The sequence below is a fragment of the Martes martes genome (assembly GCF_963455335.1).
Source record: "Martes martes genome assembly, chromosome: 5".
Classification (NCBI taxonomy): domain Eukaryota; kingdom Metazoa; phylum Chordata; class Mammalia; order Carnivora; family Mustelidae; genus Martes; species Martes martes.
The window spans coordinates 137,993,608-138,013,093 of record NC_137892.1 but is presented as its reverse complement, the minus strand read 5'-3'; the positions used below and the strand labels follow the sequence as shown (position 1 = coordinate 138,013,093).

Below are 19,486 nucleotides of genomic sequence, written 5' to 3'. Positions count from 1 at the left end.
CATTTCTCTAATGATTAATGTGTCAAGTAATTTTTCATGTGATTATTGCATATTTGCATACCTTCTTTTGAGAAGTGCCTGCTCAAAACTTTTTGTTCATATTTGTACTGGTTGTAAGATTTGTTTAGATACTCTAAATATAAGTTCTTTGCCTGAGAAATGTGCTGCAATATTTTTGCCCAGTAGAGGGCTTATATTTCTGTCTTAAGAGTAATGTTTTTCATTTTGATAAAATCTAATTTATCAAATATCTTTCTTTTTGATTTGAGCTTGTGTGATCTGAATAATAAATCTGTGTGACCATAAGACTAAGATGACTTTCCTTTAGAATATTCATAGCTTCAGTGTTCACATTTATGTCCATGATACACTATGAGTTAATTCTTGTGCATGGTATGCAGTGACAGTCAATGTCCTTTCGTATATGTCATCAAGTAAAAATCAAAGACCACTCAGATATCAATTGTTCCAGTATAATTTGCTGAAGGGATTTTTCTTTTCCCATTGACTGGTCTTTGCACCATCGTCATGAAGCAACTGAATGAATGAATCAACATGTCTGTGTGGATCTGCCTCAAAGTTTTCAAGATACACTTGGAGAGGTAGCCAGAAATAAATCACAGAGGACATGTATTCCATGCAAGGAGAGCCAACAAATGATCTGAATCAGGGAAGGATGAGAACAGATATCCATACCATCAAGGCCATGCTGACAGTCTGCCCCATAGAGAATATTTCAATGAAAGGAGACGAGGTTTCAGCCTGACTCACTGGCTGCCTTTGATCAGATTCCCTGAATGGAAGTGGAACTTAGTAAGGAGTAGGCACAGAGCTGGCTTCCCTGAGTTATAAGTGTTCAGGCAGGATGACATGGTGAGAGTGGGAACAGGACTTATCAGCTGGAAGCCTCATTCCTTGGTCCCTTTGTTGGTTATGAGGAGGAAAAGTCTTGGCTATTTATTCTAATGACAACACAGAAAAAGCTTCAGGTCTGCCTTTCAGGAACTATTACCAGAGATCAATTTTACAGATTTCATAAGAATTACAGAAATAAGACCTTGAATTACACCCACACATACACACATGTGTCCTCACAGGACATGCTTTTGGCTTTGGTGACATTGTACAGCAAGAGAACTCACAGAACCCAGTAGACACCTGGCACCAGCTCTGCATTCTACACAGAAAATCCTATCTTGACATGAGAAAGGGTGGGCCTCTTCCCACTTCTGCATGGAGTATTTTGTAGTAGTTGCTTCATCTTCCATTTGAATTATTTCAACATGTGGTCACAACTTCGAATCGGGCAATCAAAACTGGTGTCTGGGGCTATCCCATATATCTATTGTTTTCTTCACTATGCTTCATATACAAGATACTGTACATTTGAAATGTTTAAGGATATATTGAATTCCACATGAAAACACAAAAGCAATATGATGGCACAATCATAGGAAGGTAAAATGTATTAGACAAGAAACCTACCAGAGAGGGAGACTGGTGTCTAGCAAAGGAGATATAAAAGTCAAAAAAGAAGGGAGAGCTACAGATAATCACATGGAGCCCCCACAGCAGCCCTTTTCAGAGAATCAAACACCAAACATATAAAATCCTGGTGGTTAGGCACACATTTTGGGGTGTACTTTGTGAGGAACTGAATGCAATTCCTATACATAGAGGGATATTCTATGCCATATTTGGGGGGCAGATAGATGTCTCCTAAATCAATAAAGTCCTGGGAACTCCCATTATCACAGGACCTGAGATTCCAGAGGTTCATAGGGAGGTCCAGGATCTTCAAGTAATATATTTTAAGAGGAGCAATCATGAGAGGGAACTGTGAGAAGTGAAAGCCACAGCATTACCTGTGGCCCAAAGGCAGGCTCCATGTCTGACCAGCAAAGGAGATACTCTTCATAGATGGGGACTCAGAACAGAGACTACAGGTGGAGTCATGGGAGGGTCATCCCTGCGTAGCTGCAGAGTGGGGACCAGGCTTCCTGGGCTTGGAGGTAAGGTGAAAAGGAGATACAAGAGGAAAACCCAGCATGGAAGTACTGGCCAGTATCTTACGTCATATCATGAAATGTGAGGGTGGAGAAAGGGCAGAGAGACTGAGAGATGTCAGACACCAAGGATGAAGTAAGCATGACCCTATGTCTAGAGAGAGAGTGGGGTTGACAGTGGGGCTGTCTACTGAAGGTTTGGGTCTGAGTGAGGAGACCACTGAAAAGAGGCAAGTCAAGAAGCCAAGATCAAACTCATAGACACAGAAAACAGAACAGGAGTTGCCAGGGTTGGGGATGGTGGTTGGGGGCAGGGATATGAGGAATTACTGGTTGATCAGCATGGAGTTTGATTTTGGGAAGATGAAAACTGTTGTGGAATGGGTGGTGGTGATATTTCCATGATAATGTCAGTATGCTTGATGCCACTGACTATACAATTAATGGCTAAATAATCTTTATAAAATATATATTCTATCACAATTTGAAAAAATAATCCCAAGATTCCTTCATTAGAATTTCCAAACAGAGGCAGAAACAGCGAGGAGATATTTCTGCACCACCCTCAGGTACCAATATGGAGAATATACTAGGGGTCTCTGTGCTAGGGAAAGCCTTCTACAACCTGTACCTCCCCAAATACCCATTAAGCCTGCACCTCCACTAGGCCTTCTTCAGCTTCCTGGCTCCACACAACCACCTGGCCACCATGCCCAATAGCTTCCCACAGAGCCACAGTGTGCCCAGGGTGACCACCAGCAGGAACAAGAAGACATCCAGCAGGTACTGCTCATGCCACGGCTGCTGCAGGCCATGGGCCTTGAGGTGGGCCGCACCTCCTGTCTGGAGGATGTGGTCGATCCAGCCCACCAGCCTCTGGGCAGGGGTCAGGGGGTGGGAGCGCCTGATGATGCTGGCAGCCACAGCTGCTGACTTGTACCTGTTAACAGAGACAGAGGTAGGGTGTTACTCATGTGGTCTCAGAACTCTTAGAGACCTTGTATCACACACACACATATACACACTTTCATGCATATGCACAAAAGACTCAGTTTCAAGGAAAAGTGGTTGGCCTAGCCTTGTCACAGTCTAGCTGGGTCCCACTGAAAAGTTCTAACTGGTCTATCCATCCAAAGATCCATGCTTAGGGCTAAAAGTGTTAAATTATAAAAAGGTGACTAAGTTGTAAGGACAAGTCTCTACCTAAGGACACTTATGGTACAATAAAGGAAAAAGTATATAGGAATGTATATGATGTAACTAACATACACCCAAATCAAGATAAATTACCTTGAGACTCTAATAAGATACTCAATTCATATTGCATCCTTATGCTGGACGGCAATTTACATGAGAGAATGTGGGCCTTGTACTGATTCACTTAACAGAAATTCATCCCACCTTACTTTCTGGCAGACCTGGGCTAGGCCCTGGGAACACAAAGAAAAACAAGAGACACTGGACCAACCAGGGAGCTAACTCTCTACTTTCCAGTGTGAGGGACACAATAAATTAAAACAGAAGGGAATGGGGCTGTTACTGATCCTGAGAAGTGTTAAGAAGAAAATAATGAATCATGATTGAATGCGGTGGGAGAGAGGAGCACATTTAGGACTGCCATACAAAGGCTTCCTGCCTCTCTGAGGAGAGGATGTTGGAGATGAGTCTGACTGTCATGAAGGAGCTAGATCTGTGAAGAGAAAGGAAGGATGTCTGAAGGAGCAACACTGACAAACGGTCTGAATCAGGAAACACTGTGACATATTGGGGGACAAGAAGGTGACCTCCTGCTTAGTGTAATTCTACTATCAGTAGTCCCAAAATATAAGACCTCTAACAGACCCTATGTAAGTAGGCCAGAGTCCTCACAAGACTTCAGATAGAAATTTACTCAATATCTAATCTGAACTCCCTAGTCTTGCTCTCAGAGGAAAAAGGTCATCTGTTAGCATCACACACATATTATTCCATGTCTCAGAAGTTTCAGCTTTTATTGCAAAAAAAAAAAAAAATAGTGCTACACAGTGCCATTTGTGTTGGATGTCTTCATTCAGTCTAGGTGGCCACAAGCCCAGAGAACTCCATACCTCTTGTCTTCAATGACTTCCTTCATCTTCAGAGCCAATGCCTCTGCCTTAACCTGCTTTAACTGGATAGAGACACCAAACTTTTTGGCTTCTACTCGGATCATGTTTTCAGCCTGTTCTCCAAGGACAGGAATCCCTACCATGGGTACACCATGTTGGATGGCCTCCATTATGCTATTCAATCCACCATGGGTGACAAAGAGACGGATGCGTGGGTGAGCTGTTGCAAATCAGGAACAGAGCAGAATATTTCAGGGTGAAAATTTTCAGAACATCTTTGAAAGGATCAAAGGCAGAAAAAAATACAAAGGGATCTTAAAGTATGTTGGAGAAAATGGATTTATTGAATTAGCTTAGGACACACTCAAGGGTGCATATTCTCCAAGATAAAATATTCTGGTCTAATCTCCACACAGAGATTCTTCTAAATCAATCCATCTAAGACTCAGAACCCAAGGACAGCTGTTGAGAACAATACTAAGCACAACATTTTCCTCCATCCATCCATCCATCCATCCATCCATTCATTCCTCCAACCATCCTTATCTTTCCACTCTGTCTCTCCCTTTGCTTCTCTTGTGTCTGTTATCTCACTATTACTTTCTCCCAGTGCTACTCTCTCTGCTCTGATTTACTATCTCTATCTCTCTCTCTGTCTCTACCTCTTGCTTTCCAGGTCTCAAGCTCTCCCTTTCACTGCCCATTTGCTTCCCTCTTATCTGAAGGCTAGCACACTTACTGACATCACATCTCATGTGGCATTCATCAAACTTACACTATATGTGCTTTCTCCTTAATTTCACAAGAAATCCTCTAAATCAGACAATGATGGACCACCCATCTCGATATTTCTAGTTTCTGTTTTCTCATCCCCCTCTATTTAGAGAAAACTAAAACAAGTGCTAATAATGAAGAGTTCATCCCAAACACTGACTCTAAACAGGGATGTGCATCAGAATCTATTTGTGTCTCTTTCAAAGTCAGAATCCTTTTCCCTATACCATGCTTTGTGACTAAATGTGCAGAAGCCTCTACCTGAAGTTCCCAATATGTTTGTGAGCCATAATCTTGATGATGAGTGTTTGATATAGTCAGTGGTTGTGGCACTGAGAAGCTCCAAAAAGTGGCACATGGACAAAGGGGTGTGAGGAGCTCTCCGTTACCAGAGAATATGATGGGCAAAATAAGCAGCAAGGCTGAGAGTTTACTCAGCTTCAAACTCAGATCTTTTGGCATACCCCTAAGACACTGTCACCAATACTTTGTGAAAGTATGAGTACACCTTTCGGGGCAAAGGAGAATGAACCAATATGCGTGAGAGTGTTTCTATAGTGACATGGGGCTTAATGGATGTTTTAGAGTTGAGGGAAAACAGTGGCAACATATCCTTTGATATGTGATCTCAGAATCCATAAACTGTCTTTGACTAAGTTTGGGTAACCTTGTTGAATGCCAAATATGGTGTGGTCAAAACAGCCTGATGACAATATCACTTCCGGGGGCAGGTCTGAAGACTGCAATAGAAAAGAAGAAGAAAACATGGCAGTTTTAGCCATTTGGGAAGCAGAGCCTGATTTCCCAAGAACTCCAGCTGGCTGCTCCATTCCTGTCCTCTAAAGATTACCATTAGGTACCAGATGCCCTTTCCCAGTGTGGTGGGGTTGCACAGTGGAAACTTAAAGATACATAAATGGAAAGAGAGGAGTAGATCTGAATAGTTCTTACCCAACAGGTCATTTTGAGGAAGCCAGTCCATGATTTTCACATTTGCCGCCAATTTGACATCTTTGGGCCAATGAGAAGGATTACACTTCCATATCACACCATGAGACAGATGAGCAAAGGCACTGTTCATCTCCCTGAGAACTTCCTGGGACTGATAGATGCTCACAATAGAGCCTAGGGCCACAAGGACAAAACCAGAGTCTCCAAATTTGGCAATGAAATTCTCAAATTCCTGAAGAGAGGTAAGAAAAGAAAGGAGGTGAACAAAGTTGTTCATCAAAGCCGAGATGCTTTGAAATGAAAGTCAGCTATTTACTGAATACACCTTCCTGTCAGTGCCAAGAGTTCACTAGGTTCTCCTAGCCCCTGGACAGCTCAGTGCCTTTTGCACTCTGCTCATATCCATTGTGTCTGGTGGCCTTGAAGTCATTTCTCTGAGACCTCAGGACACATCCTACCATATAAACACTTTCAATAATCACAAATGAATGTGAAGACAGCTGTAGATGTCCAGCCACTACCACAATAGTCCAAGTTGCCCTTGAGGCCCTCAAAGCATACTGTAACACCAACATCTAGATCCAGGACTTGTGTGTATAACAATGTTTTAAAGCAAAGGAAAGTGGAGGTGGTGGGAATCTCTTTTTTCATTGAAAACATTGTCCACATACCAGGGTCATCCTCATCCCTCATTCTAGGTGTGGGGAGTTATGGTCATTAAGGAGTGTTCCCAATGCCAGACCAGAGGTGCTAGTGTCTGGGAGAGTGTCAGTTGCTGTCCTGGTCCAGTAGGGGGCAGCATGCTTTCTGGAGGCTGAGGTAGATGCTGGGGAATGTCTCTATGGTGTGTCTCTTTCACTTGCTTATCAGCCAACTATCTGTCTGTCTTCTTTGTTGAGAGGTCTCGGAAGGTTTTTCCCCCCTTTTATAAATTATGGTTTTCTTATTTCTTTTAAGATTTTATTTATTTATTTGACAGAGAGAGAGATCACAAGTAGGCAGAGAGGCAGGCAGAGGGGGAGGAGGATGCAGACTCCCTGCTGAGTAGAGATCCCGATGTAGGGCTCTATCCCAGGACCCTGAGATCATGACCTGAACTGAAGGCAGAGGCTTAACCCCCTGAGCCACCCAGGTGCCCTTTTGGTTTTCTTGTTTAATTTTAAGAGTTCTCTGTATACTATGGGTCTTTGTGTGTATAAAGTGTTTGCATATTTTGAATAGCAGTTTTGAACAGATAGGTGTGTTCCAATTATTTGCTCTTGTTCTGTGGCTCCTCTTTTTATTTCTTGACCGTGCCAACACAGAAAAAAAAATTTTTAAGATTTTTATCTATTTATTTGAGAGAGAGAGAGAGAGAGGCAACCCAAGCCAGGGGGCGGGGGGGTACAGAGGGAGAAGCATGCTCCAGCTAGCAGGGAACCTGATGCAGGACTCCATCCCAGGACGCTAGGATCATGACCTGAGCCAAAGGAAGCTTAACTGACTGAGCCACCCAAATGCCCCCACAACAGAAATTTTCAACTTAGCACACTTATCAACTGTTTCTTTCATAGAACATGACTTGGGTTTTGCATTTAAAAAGTTTTCATCAGCCCATAGTTCATCTGAATTTTCTCTGATATCATATTCTAAAAGTTTTAGACTTTTGAATTTTATATTTGGGCCTGTGGTCCATTTTGAGCTAATTTTCTTGAAGAATGTAGGGTCTGAGTCCAATTTATTCTTTGTGTGTGCACATATACATTTTTTCATCACCACTTTTTTGAAAGTCTATGTTTTCTCTGTACTGTTGTCTTTAATCCTATGTGAAACATCAGTTCACTAAATCTGTATGCATCTCTTTTAGGGTTGTCTATTATGTTACATTTATAATTGATCTAATCTTTTGTCAATATCATACTGTGTTGATTACTGTAGCTTTATAGTAAGTTATGAGGTTGAAAATGTCAATCCTCCCACTTTGTTCTTCATTTTCAATATTGTGTTGGCTTTTCAGGATTTTTGCCTCTCCATGCAAATTTTAGGATCAGTTTATCAATGTCTGCAGAATAATTTGCTGAGATTTTGATTGTGCTTGCACTGAATGTATAGGTCAATTTGGAGAGAACAAATTCTTGACAATATTGTGTCTTCTTATCCATGGACATGGAATTTCTCTCCACTTATTTAGTCCTTTGATTTCCTTCATTAGAATTTTGTAGTTTTCCTCATATAAATCTTTACATATTTTGTGGACTTATTCCCAACATCACATTTTTGGCGGTTCTAATATAAATGGATAGTGTTTTTAATTTCATATTCCCTCATGCATTGCTAATATATAAGAAAAGTGTTGATTTTGTACATTAAACTTCTTTCCTATGACATTGCTATGATTGCTTTCTATTCCAGGAATTTTTATTTTTTATTTTTTGGCTTTTTCAGATTTTCAAAATGGTCCATCATGTCATCTGCAAAGAAAATAGTTTTATTGCTTTTTTCCTAATCTATATGCCTTTCATTCTGGGTTTCTTTTTTTTTTTTTTTGTTGGTCTCATTACTTTTGTTAGGACATCCAGTATGAGGCTAAAAGGTGGCAGCGAGATGACATACTTGTCTTGTATCTGATAGGTTGTCCTCTCATTTTCTACACAACATCCTTTGAAATAGAGAAGTTTTTAATCCTGATGAAGTCCAAGTTTTCTATTTTTTCCTTTGTTACTCATCTTCTCAATGTCATGTCTACAAATTCATTATGAAGTAAGTCCATGCAGATTTATCCCTTTCTTTTCTTCTAAATATTTTATGGCTTTTAACTCTTTAATTATGTCATTGATCTATTTTGAGTTATTTTTGGTATGTGGTATGAGGAGGGCTCAAAACACATTCTCTTTCATGTGAAAATCCAGCAGGCTCAGCACCATTTTCTAAAGAGACTATTCTTGGGGCACCTGGGTGGCTCAGTGGTTTAAAGCCTCTGCCTTCGGCTCAGGTCATGATCTCAGGGTGCTGGGATCAAGCCCCGCATCGGGCTCTCTGCTCAGCGGGGATCCTGCTTCCCCCTATCTTTGCCTGCCTCTCTGCCTACTTGTGATCTCTCTCTGTCAAATAAATAAATTTTTTAAAAAAATCATAAAGAGACTATCCTTTCCTTCCTTGAATGGTTTTGACACCCTTGTCAAAAATGAATTGGTCACAGATGTATGAGTCATCCAACTGTGTTCTTTTGCATATTCTTTTGGTTATTCAAGGTCTCTTATATTTCCATATGAATTTGAAAATTGGCTTTTTCATTTCTATAAAAAGAAGAGGCCATTGAGCTGTTGATAAGGATTAGATCAAATCTGTACATTACTTTGAGTAGTAGTGTTCTCTTAACAAGATTAAGTGTCACAATCCATGGTCTGGAGATGTCTTTCTATTTATTTAGGTCTTTCTGAATTTGTTTCAGAAAATCTATAGTGTTCAGTATACATGTCTTTCAACTCCTCAGTTTAATTGGATCCTGTTGTACATAGTTTTCTCAATTTCATTTACTGACTGTTCATAGTTGCTGTATGGAAACACAAATCATATTTGCATATTGTTATTTTCCCATGCAACTGTGCTGGGTTTGTTTATTAAAACTAATAGTTTCTTTTTGGTATTTGAATTTTTTGGTATTTTCTACATAGAGAAATATGTCCTATGAAAATCAAACTATTTCTACATTGTCCATTCCAGTTTGGATGTCTTTTCTTTCATTTTCTTGCCTACTTGCTTTGTCTAGGGCAAATTTGAATAACAGTGATGTAAGTAGACATCTTACACTACTGATCATAAGAAGCACAATTGCAGTCTATCATAACAAGTATGTTTTTTGCTGGGAATGTTCCATATACTCTTTATCATGTTCAAGAATCATGTTTATATGCCTAGTTTTGTGAGTGTTTTTATCATGAAACTGTGTTAGTTTTGTCAGATAACTTTTCCCTCTCTTGACATGATGTGTTTTTTTTCTCCCATTCATTCTAATAATGTGTTGTAGTACATTGATTGATTTTATTATGTTAAACCATTTATAAAATATCCTTTATCTCCTGTAAAAGTTATGGCATGTCTATTTTGTGTAGTATTAATTAGTTTACAGCCACCCATAGATGATTCTTTTTTTTTTTATTTTATTTATTCATTTGACAGACAGAGATCACAAGTAGGCAGAGAGGCAGGCGGGGAGGGGGGGAGGGAAAGAAGCCTCACCCTGAGCAGAGAGCCTGATGCAGAGCTTGATCCCAGTACCCTGAGATCATGACCTGAGCTGAAGGCAGAGGCTTAACCCACTGAGCCACCCAGGGGCCCATCCCATAGATGATTCTTAAGAAGTTTCTGATTTAATCCCCTAAAAATTTAGCCCCCTAAGAATACACTTTTGTCATTCTTCAGAAATATAATTTCTTCTTCTGCACTGTTTGGTTGTCCCCAGCCCAAAGCTTTTTACTCTATTATTCAATCTGGCTCTATTTGACTCCATCCAACACTACACCATAAGACCTATCATCCCAGGAAACCATTTAAAATCAGCTTTGCTGTCTTTTGATAATTATAAGATTAATGTAACTCTATCATTTAAAATTTAAAAGAGCAGAGAATGACATCAGAATAAGAGGCTCCGTGTTCTCATTCTCTAAAAAAAATGAAAGAAAGAAGGAAAGAGAGAAAGAAAGAAAGAGATAAAGACAGACTGCACCCCAGGCAAATGTGTAACCAGTCTCACCTAGGCCAGTAAATAAGTTATGAAAACACCCTCTCACCAGAATCCCTATCTCCAGCATATGAATATCCACATGAATAAGTATAAAGTTCAATTCTCAACTTAAACCATACAAATTTTCAACTCAAAATTGATTAAATATTTAAACATAAGACCTGAAACTACAAAGCTCTTTGAAGAAAATACAGGGAGAAAATTTCATATATTGATCTTGCCAATTATTTCAATGATATTGCACAATGCACAAGAAAATGAAATATCAAACTCAAAACTAACAAACACTGAAACAAACAATAGTAACAACAAAACCAACTGGGGGAACACCTGGGTGGCTCAGTTGGTTGGACGACTGCCTTCGGCTCAGGTCATGATCCTGGAGTCCCCGGATCGAGTCCCGCATCAGGCTCCCAGCTCCACGGGGAGTCTGCTTCTCCCTCTGACCTTCTCCTCGCTCATGCTCTCTCTCATTGCCTCTCTCTCAAATAAATAAATAAAATCTAAAAAAAAAAAAAAACCAACTGGGACTACATTAAACTAAAAAGCTGCTGAAAATCTTCTGCATAGCAAAAGAAACAATCAACAGAGTAACTGACCGCCTACAGAACGGAAAATATCTGCAAACTGTACTCCTGATAAGAGATTAATCTCCAAAATCTCCATAAGAAAGAACTACAGCTCAATAGGAAAGAACAAAGAAAGAAAGTAAAAGAGAGAAAGAGAGAGAGAGGAAGAAAGAAAGAAAGAAAGGGAGAGATTGATTTTACAATCCCATTAAAATTAGGCTAAAGGGGGGGGTGCCTGGGTGGCTCAGTGGGTTAAGCCTCTGCCTTTGGCTCAGGGCATGATCTCAGGGTCCTGGGATCGAGTCCCACATTGGGCTCTTTGCTCAGCAGGGAGCCTGCTTCCCTCTCTCTCTCTGCCTGCCTCTCTGCCTACTTGTGATCTCTCTCCCTCTCTTTGTCAAATAAATAAGTAAAATATTAAAAAAAAATAGGCTAAGGACTGGAATAGACATTTATCCAAAGACAACATGTAAATGGCAAACAGATAATATGAAAAAATACTCAGCAACACTAGTCATTAGGGAAATGCAAATCAATTCCATAATGAGATGTTAATTCATACATATTAGTATGGTTATTATTAAAAAACAGAAGACAACTGTTGAGTATATGGGGAAATAGCAACTCTTATTACCACTGTTGGGAATGAAAAACAGTAAAGGCACTATGGAAAACAATATGGAAATTCCCCCCCCAAATCAAAAATAGAACCACCATATGATGGAGCAATCTGATTTCTCTCTCTATACCTAAGAAAATGGATATATACATTTATATATGCATATATAAAATATACAATTATATATATAATACATATAATGGAATATTTTAAAAAGAAGGAAATTTTGCAATATGGGAAAACATGGATGAAGCTTGAGGACATTATGCTAAGTGACCTAAGCCAGAAAGGCAATACTGCATGAATTAACTTATCTGAAGCATCTAAAATAGCCAGATTCATAGAATCAAAAGTGGAAGGTGGTTTCTAAGGTTAGAGGAAGGGGAACAATGAGGTAAAAGGAGAGCTATTATTCCATGGAGGAAAAGTTACAAGTAAATGAGATGAATAAGATCTAGAGATCTGACGCACAACATGACACCTAAGTCAATAATTACATATTGTACTATTAAAAATTTGATAAGAAGTTAAGTCTTATACTAAGTGCTTTCTACCATATAAAATAAAATTCAGAATAGAATACAGTAGACTAGAAAAGTAAAATTAAATTAAATTATAAAATAAAAATATATATCCTCATTGCTTTGCCTGCCTAATCATACTTCACTTCCTGTTCCCTCTGCCAGGGGACCCACCAGTTCTGTCTGCACTGAAAAGTTCTGCATGAAGTCCATATTGAGAGCTAAGATTTTACTTACTTGTGATACTGGTTTAACAGGTCTCGCCATTAAGCCTCCAACATACACAGTGTTAGGAAGCAGAGGCCGAGCAAACTCAAGGGCAAAGTCAGAGTTAACAAACCACAGCTCTGCTTTCTTTAGAAGATGAGACAAAACAGGCCTAGAACCTTCTGGGAAATGTTCCTTGATGGTGTTGTCATATGTAGACTGGAGTCGCCATTGCTTCAGGGAGAAATCAAAGAGCATCAGAAAATTCTTCACTCTGCCCCAGAAGTCCATGTGGTCAGTTAGCAAGGAACGGAATACTGGAATATAAGACACAGGGATTGGTAGCCCATGGTCCATACTGCCAAACTGGGTGGGAAGAATTGCCACAAATGGCTTCCCAAGCTTCTCAGCAACCAGGAAAGAACAGAAGTCAAATGCTTCAATGAATACCAGGTCAAAGTTCTCATTTTTTAAGAAATCCATGATATCTCCTCTCCTTAGCAAATCACTGCATCGAATCCCCAGTTGTTCCATTAACTTTACAACGTTCTCAAATGCTTCTCTGTTTAAAACAAAAGTAATGAGAAATACTCATTGAAGGTGTTAATTTCACAATACTTAGGAGAATCTTTGGCTCAAAGAAAATATCCCAGGTAAGTAAGACCATACGTGGCAGCCGCCCACCTATGTTACCAGTGTTCAACAAATACTCTGCTCTAGGTGTTTCTGCTTCCTAAAATGTTCTCATTTCCTCCCCTACCCTTTCTATGGCCAATCCATATGCATGCACTGGCAAAGCTAATTTAGATCTTTCTGCACTGAAAGCATTCTTTGACAACTAGTAGATCTCAGAGTCTCATGTCTAGTTGGTACATTCTGTGATGTTCTGTTTAACTTTCATTTGTATTCTGAACTTTTCTAAGTGACTGTCCTGTTTACTAACCAAACTGTGGAAGTAACTTCATAACATCGATATTCATGATGTAGCTCTTTTATTTGAAATTAAGTATATCCTGAATTTGACAGATTGCCTCACACAAGGAACTTCCTGATGGTAATATTAGAATCTGACTTCTAAGCTGAATGTGAGATTTATATCTTCCTACCTGAAAATATTAATATTTAAAACAAACAAAAATAAAACCTATTTGAAGTTAACTACTACCTTTCCACTTCATGCCAGCTGGAGTATTCACAAAAGTTCATGCTAAAATTTTACCAATTTTGAAGACTCTTGCCTATGGCATTACTCCAGGATCTATTCTCTCAATGTTTTCCCATTAGTGCTTGCAAAGAAAATGATCCGTTTCATACAGCACATGGCAACAGATGAGAATATTCCTGACCAGAGGTTACAGGTGCAGGGGCTTTGGAGACCCATAGGCCTCCTACATGAATGAAGGACTGAGAGAATCAATGGCCCAGCAAACCTATAACCTGTACAATATTCCACCACGTCCACCCAATGAAAGAAGACCTACAGGTGAGAGCTCATTAACAATATGAAGATGCCTACACGTGCTATAGAATCAACTAAAAGTGACAACACATGATTAGCTGAAATTATCCTCTATTATATTTTAAAAGATTTTCATAAAGAATGGTTGCTAAATGTTACTGACAAATTCAGAATATGAAGTACAATTTCCTCAAACATAGAGCATGAATCATATTGAAATTAAGATAATAAATGAAAAAATTCAGGAAAGCACTGTGCTCAGTGTTTTGCACCATATTTAACATGTGAGTGAAACCAGTCTTTGAGGGACACCTGGGTGGCTCAGTTGGTTAAGCATCCGACTCCTGATCTCAGCTCAGATCTTGATCTCAAGGTTGTGAGTTCCAGCCTCCTATTGGGGTCAATGCTGGGTATGGAGCATACTTAAAAACAAAAACTAAACAAACAATAAGACAGTCTTTGACATAATAAAGCTGAGGGGGAAGAGATGAGACATACAATTAGAAAATATATGAGTAACAACACAAGATAAAACAAAGTTTCAAATGAGTACTTTAGATCAGATCTCTTACAGATAAGGAAATTTGGTGTTCTAGTTTTACTATGGAATTGGGCTTTATGGAAAAAGTCAGATTTTAGGACCACCTAGTATCAAATAGAATTTCTTTTTTTTTAATATTTTATATATTTATTTGAGAAAGAGAGAGCACAAGTGAGGGAAGAGGGAGAGATACAAGCAGACTTCCCACTGAGTGGGGAGCTCAACAGGGGCACATCAGTAGGCTCAATCCCAGGACCTTGAGATCATGACCTGAGCCAAAGTCAGATGCTTAACCAACTGAGTCATCCAGGTGCCCTGCAAATAGAATTTCTAAGGAAAGAAGGGGCATGGACATTAGGCCCGTGTATTGACCAAACAAGGGATAAATTTGTGTCTTTACCCTCTAATGTCAAAGAAGAACTTTCTATATATCCCAGATAATGACAAAATTCCTCGGGTTACTTGCTGGTTGTATATCACCAAGATATTTTGGTTTTTTAAATGAGTTTAAAAGACAGTGTTTCGAGGTGTTAAATAACAGTATTCATAAGCATCTTTCTATTCTTGAATTTATGTGAGGGTAAGGGAGGAACAAAAAGTATAAACTGGTGGTTCTCATCACCTATTGACAATGAGAAATTAAATTGTCTGTCACAACTTCTGTATTTTGGAGAATATATATGCAAACACCATAGATGAAATGTTGCAAAGAAGATCCAGAGGAACAATCCCCCTCACTATGGCACTATATGGATGACCGGTAGTGGAAAACTCACTTACTCCATCCATATTCTGCCACCATCATTGATCTCCCTATCCATCCACCCATCCAACCAATTCTCTTAAACTCAAACCAAGTATCCATGCATGCAACCATTCATTTCTATCACTAAAATGGCAAGTCTTTCATTCAGAGAATAAAAGAAATTACCTGCCATGCAAAGCTTCTGTCACAAAGAAATCAAAAGAGTTATTAAAATCTTTTCTATGATCTTCAGGTGGAAGCCAACTGATAACTTTGTATGAAATTTCATTCTTTTCTAAAAAAAAATAATAAAAAATAAAACACCAATAAGGAAATATTTAATTATACCATACAACCCTAATTAATATTGACATGATGATATCATGTTTGTTTATTCCAAGGATTGTATATGTATTCAAATGTTTGCTTTTTGAACTTTGGTTTGATTTGGTTTTTCTGCTTTCTCATATCTTCAATCATGCAACCTGCTAAACTTTATTGAGAACCATATAATGATATAGCTATTCATTTTAAAGTACTACTAGAAGTTTCTGTTTAAAGTTTGCACTTAAAGGTATAAGTTGTCACCATTTTATAGGTGAGAAAGGAGTGCCAGATAATTTGTCAAGAGTGCACATACAGTGAATGATAAAATTTGTATTTAAATACAGATCTCATTCACTGCCAGCTCCCCAGGCATTTCCCATTTAGAAAAGAAATCATTTTCATTAAAATTAAAAGTGATACAGCACAGGTTTTTCACTCTGCCAAAAAAATACCAAAACCTAATTTTGAAAAGCAGCCTTCTGCAGCCCTACTTCACATCCTGGCATTTCCCCATAAATCATGTGTAAAAAAGAGTTTGATGCCATTTTTTAAGTTGAGCAGATGATGGCTTTCAAGCTCCATCTCTCTCTTAACCTTCTGGGACATACCTTGGCAAACAGAGAAGAAAGCCTCAACATGCCATCTCTTAAGCGAGGAAGAGTTTCAAGCCAAGCAAGCCAGACCCATGTAGGGGAATCCTCACCTCCACCCTACTCAGAAGCTTCCATAATTGGCCTTTAGAAACAAAAGTATGGGAGTAGCCTTTCAGTGGCCCTGGCCATATGTCTCACGCAAACCTATTTTCTGTGTCAGCTTAAATTGTGCTTCTGAATCCCTGCCTGAGCTGTGATTGACACTTGGCTAGGTAGAACTCTGCGACCAATGGTTGTGTGTCTCAAGGGATGCCCCCATTTTATAAACAGTGCTCTGGATAAGACTGATTCCAGTTTACAAGTGCAACGAATGGTGTGAGGAAGGGCAGTCACCATGCCATAGGTAGGAAGAGATCCACACCTGTAAAAGTAGAAGGCGCATACAGCCTTAGAAAATGCGTTTGCTACTGATGATGATTATATCTTTGTAGCTAAAAGAAAATCTTGACTAACATGGTAATATGGTAAAACACTGATAACATGCCCATGGAGTTAATTCAAGGGGTTTATTCAAAGTCAAGTTAATTTTACATCTCTCAAAATTACCACCAGTGAGGCCCCTAGCCTTGATGATACTAACTGGGACATTCTGAAGAAGAAACTTATAAATATGAGCAGGTTAGAATGGACACCATCCCAAAATACCTCTAATAACCCAAAGAAAGAAGAAAGAGAAAGGCAAGGCAGGGTGAGAGAGTCAGGAAAGAAATTAAAAAAGAGTGGAATGTAACACGATACATGTGGAATGTAACATTACTTTAAAAAAAGAAAGGCACAGATTGGCTTTTGTGCCTCTAAATCAGAGCCTCTAAATAGTTTTAACATCAGATGAGACAAGCCACTGACAAACTTTAATGGTCTTAATCGATACTGGGACAAAAAAATAACAGCTATATGAGAAGAGCCCACTAGATATGTACAGAAAATTTCAGTACTCTTAGGAGTCAAAATGTTAGATAGAGGACAAATTTGCATGCTCTGCCTTAACTACTGGGATTAAATATCCCACAGTCATAACAGTCATTTCTTTTATATTATTTCTTAGTGGCTATGGTTGCTCTTGATATGTAACAAGTCAAAAATTAAAATAAAATTAAAGTTTGGGCATTTACAATCAGCTTGACAAAAAGAGACTCTTTGGATCTGCCCAACATATTAAAATGGTTAATACAACCCATAAACAGTGTCTTTAAGGATTAAATCCCATTATAAAGGATCTGTTAAGCAAAAGAGTGATTACCTCCACTGGTTTTCCATTTAATGGCCGGTTTATACTATTCTTAAACCAGTAAGGAAGTAATGATGCCTTGCAGTGGATAACTATAACATAATTGTGCCATCACATATTATGTTAAGCACCCCCCCATTTCCAATGTTATTGAAATTGCTGACTATATCTAAGTATTAATAGATACTTTACATGCATAGATTTGGTAATGTGTTCTGCTCAGTTTCTATTTCAACAAGCACTCAGCTACAGTTTCTCTTCTTCTTCATCTTGGCAGGATACAAATCATTTGTAACTGCTTTCTTATGGACTACCTCAACAACCTGCACACAAGCTTTGCTGGCAAGGCCTTAACCACATTCAGTTTTCTCCAGAAGCACATGTATGACATTGCATCAAGGACAACCTCCTTTTGCAGAGATTCATCTAGCGCGGGCACTCAGGACATAAACATTCACACAGGAGCTCACAAGAGGGATGTGCTGCTGCCTTACACAAAGCACAAGCCATGGCTCCTCAGTTGAATTCCTATGAAGAATTACTTGTCAGTTGAAGGTCTTTCCATCCCTGACACCATTAAGAAATAACTATTTGGGTTCCACTTCCAGCATGAAAGTATAAGAAGCTTTCCTGGACACACATTTAAACAGGAACTGGTGAAAGTTTTCTTTTATATGTGCACACACATATTCATCTATACCTATATATTCTGAAAACAGAAGATAAGTCAAAAGATAGTAGTGAAGACTCTGGGAAGATGGTAGAGCACCAGGAATCTGTCTTCCCATTTAGATAACAATTGACTGGCAGAATCTGTCTAAAATATCTATTTTGGAACCTTGTAGTCAACGTCCAGGGAAGGATGTAACTGTAAAGTGCAGATAATTTTAGTTAATTTCAGTTATTCCAGCTATGTTCACAGTACCAGCCACCCATCCCCCACATACATCTCATGGCAGGCAGCTGAACATATGTTCATAAAGCAGATTGTACACAGGTTTCAGGAACCAGAGTGGGTAAAAATGATGTTCTCCAAATCTCAGGTGTTTGTGCTTTGACTGTGAATTGCTACTTTTGATCATATAGGTACAGACAAAGAGTAGGCAGTGATGTTTTTGCATCATGCTATTTTTTTTTTCAAGCACATTCTGTTCTGGCTGAATGAGCTTCTAGGCATCCTAAGAGACTGATGTCTTTTTTTTTCTCCCTGACTTTTCTATTTTTCCTCTTATGGGAGACAAATATTAAGGGCTAGGATATTGGACAAAAACTACATATATGATGAAAATTATAAAGTGTCCATTCATGTCAAAAAGGCTATGAAAAGACCTAAGAAAACAAAAATTTACTACTCACATTGATGTTCACCCAAAGGCAGCCTAAAACAACCACAGAATAAAAACAATAAACAAAATTAATTTTAAAAAATCTGCAAATCCTGAAGAAAAGAAGAGAGTCTAATCTCCAGATTTAACACATTGTTAAATTCAACAGGTCAGCATTCAACAAAAAACTCAAGGGACACCAAACAACAGGAAACACCCTAATTCAGAGGAAAATAATAAATTAACAAACTGTCCCTGAGAAAGACCTGGTGGCAGATATTTTAGACTATGACTTTAAAATAACTGCTATAAAGATTCTCAGAGAACTAAAGAAAGATGTGGAGAAGGTGAAGGAAAAAGTGTATACAAAATAGAAATGTAAATAAAAGCACAGAAAATGTAAAAGAAACCAAAAATAAAATGTAGAACTGAAAAATGCAGTAAATGAAATGAAAATTTCACTAGAGGGATTCAAAGGCTGATTTGAGCAAGCTGAAGAAATAACGAGTGAACCTGAAGATAAGACAATGGAAATGATCAAGTGTGAAGAACAGAAAGTTAAAATATTGAAGAAAAGAGAACACAGCCTAAGGAAACAACATATGCAGTGTGGGTGCTCAGAAGGAAAAGAGAGAAATGAAGGGATAGAGAGAATATTTTACATATGTAATACATAACAATGTAATACATAATATATGACTGAAAACATAGTAATGGCTGAAAACTTCCCAAACTGGATGAAAGATATGAA

At 38.7% G+C, this 19,486-nt stretch overlaps 1 protein-coding gene across 4 annotated transcripts in view; it reads right to left on the bottom strand.

Moving 5' to 3' along the window:
* Positions 1-272: 272 nt before the first annotated feature.
* LOC308343615 (UDP-glucuronosyltransferase 3A1-like) overlaps positions 273-19,486 on the bottom strand; it is a 36,206-nt gene continuing 16,992 nt past the window's right edge. For 2 of the 4 annotated variants that reach the window (XM_080804722.1, XM_080804724.1), the window contains exons 3-7: positions 15,389-15,497; positions 12,488-13,019; positions 5,819-6,050; positions 4,094-4,313; positions 273-2,946 (exon numbers count right to left, since the gene is read on the bottom strand). In XM_080804722.1, coding sequence (XP_080660848.1) covers positions 2,670-2,946; positions 4,094-4,313; positions 5,819-6,050; positions 12,488-13,019; positions 15,389-15,497 — 1,370 coding nt within the window. In that variant the 3' untranslated portion in view covers positions 273-2,669. The remainder of the gene's footprint in view (positions 2,947-4,093; positions 4,314-5,818; positions 6,051-12,487; positions 13,020-15,388; positions 15,498-19,486) is intronic. The other 2 variants (XM_080804725.1, XM_080804723.1) reach the window with 1 other exon arrangement.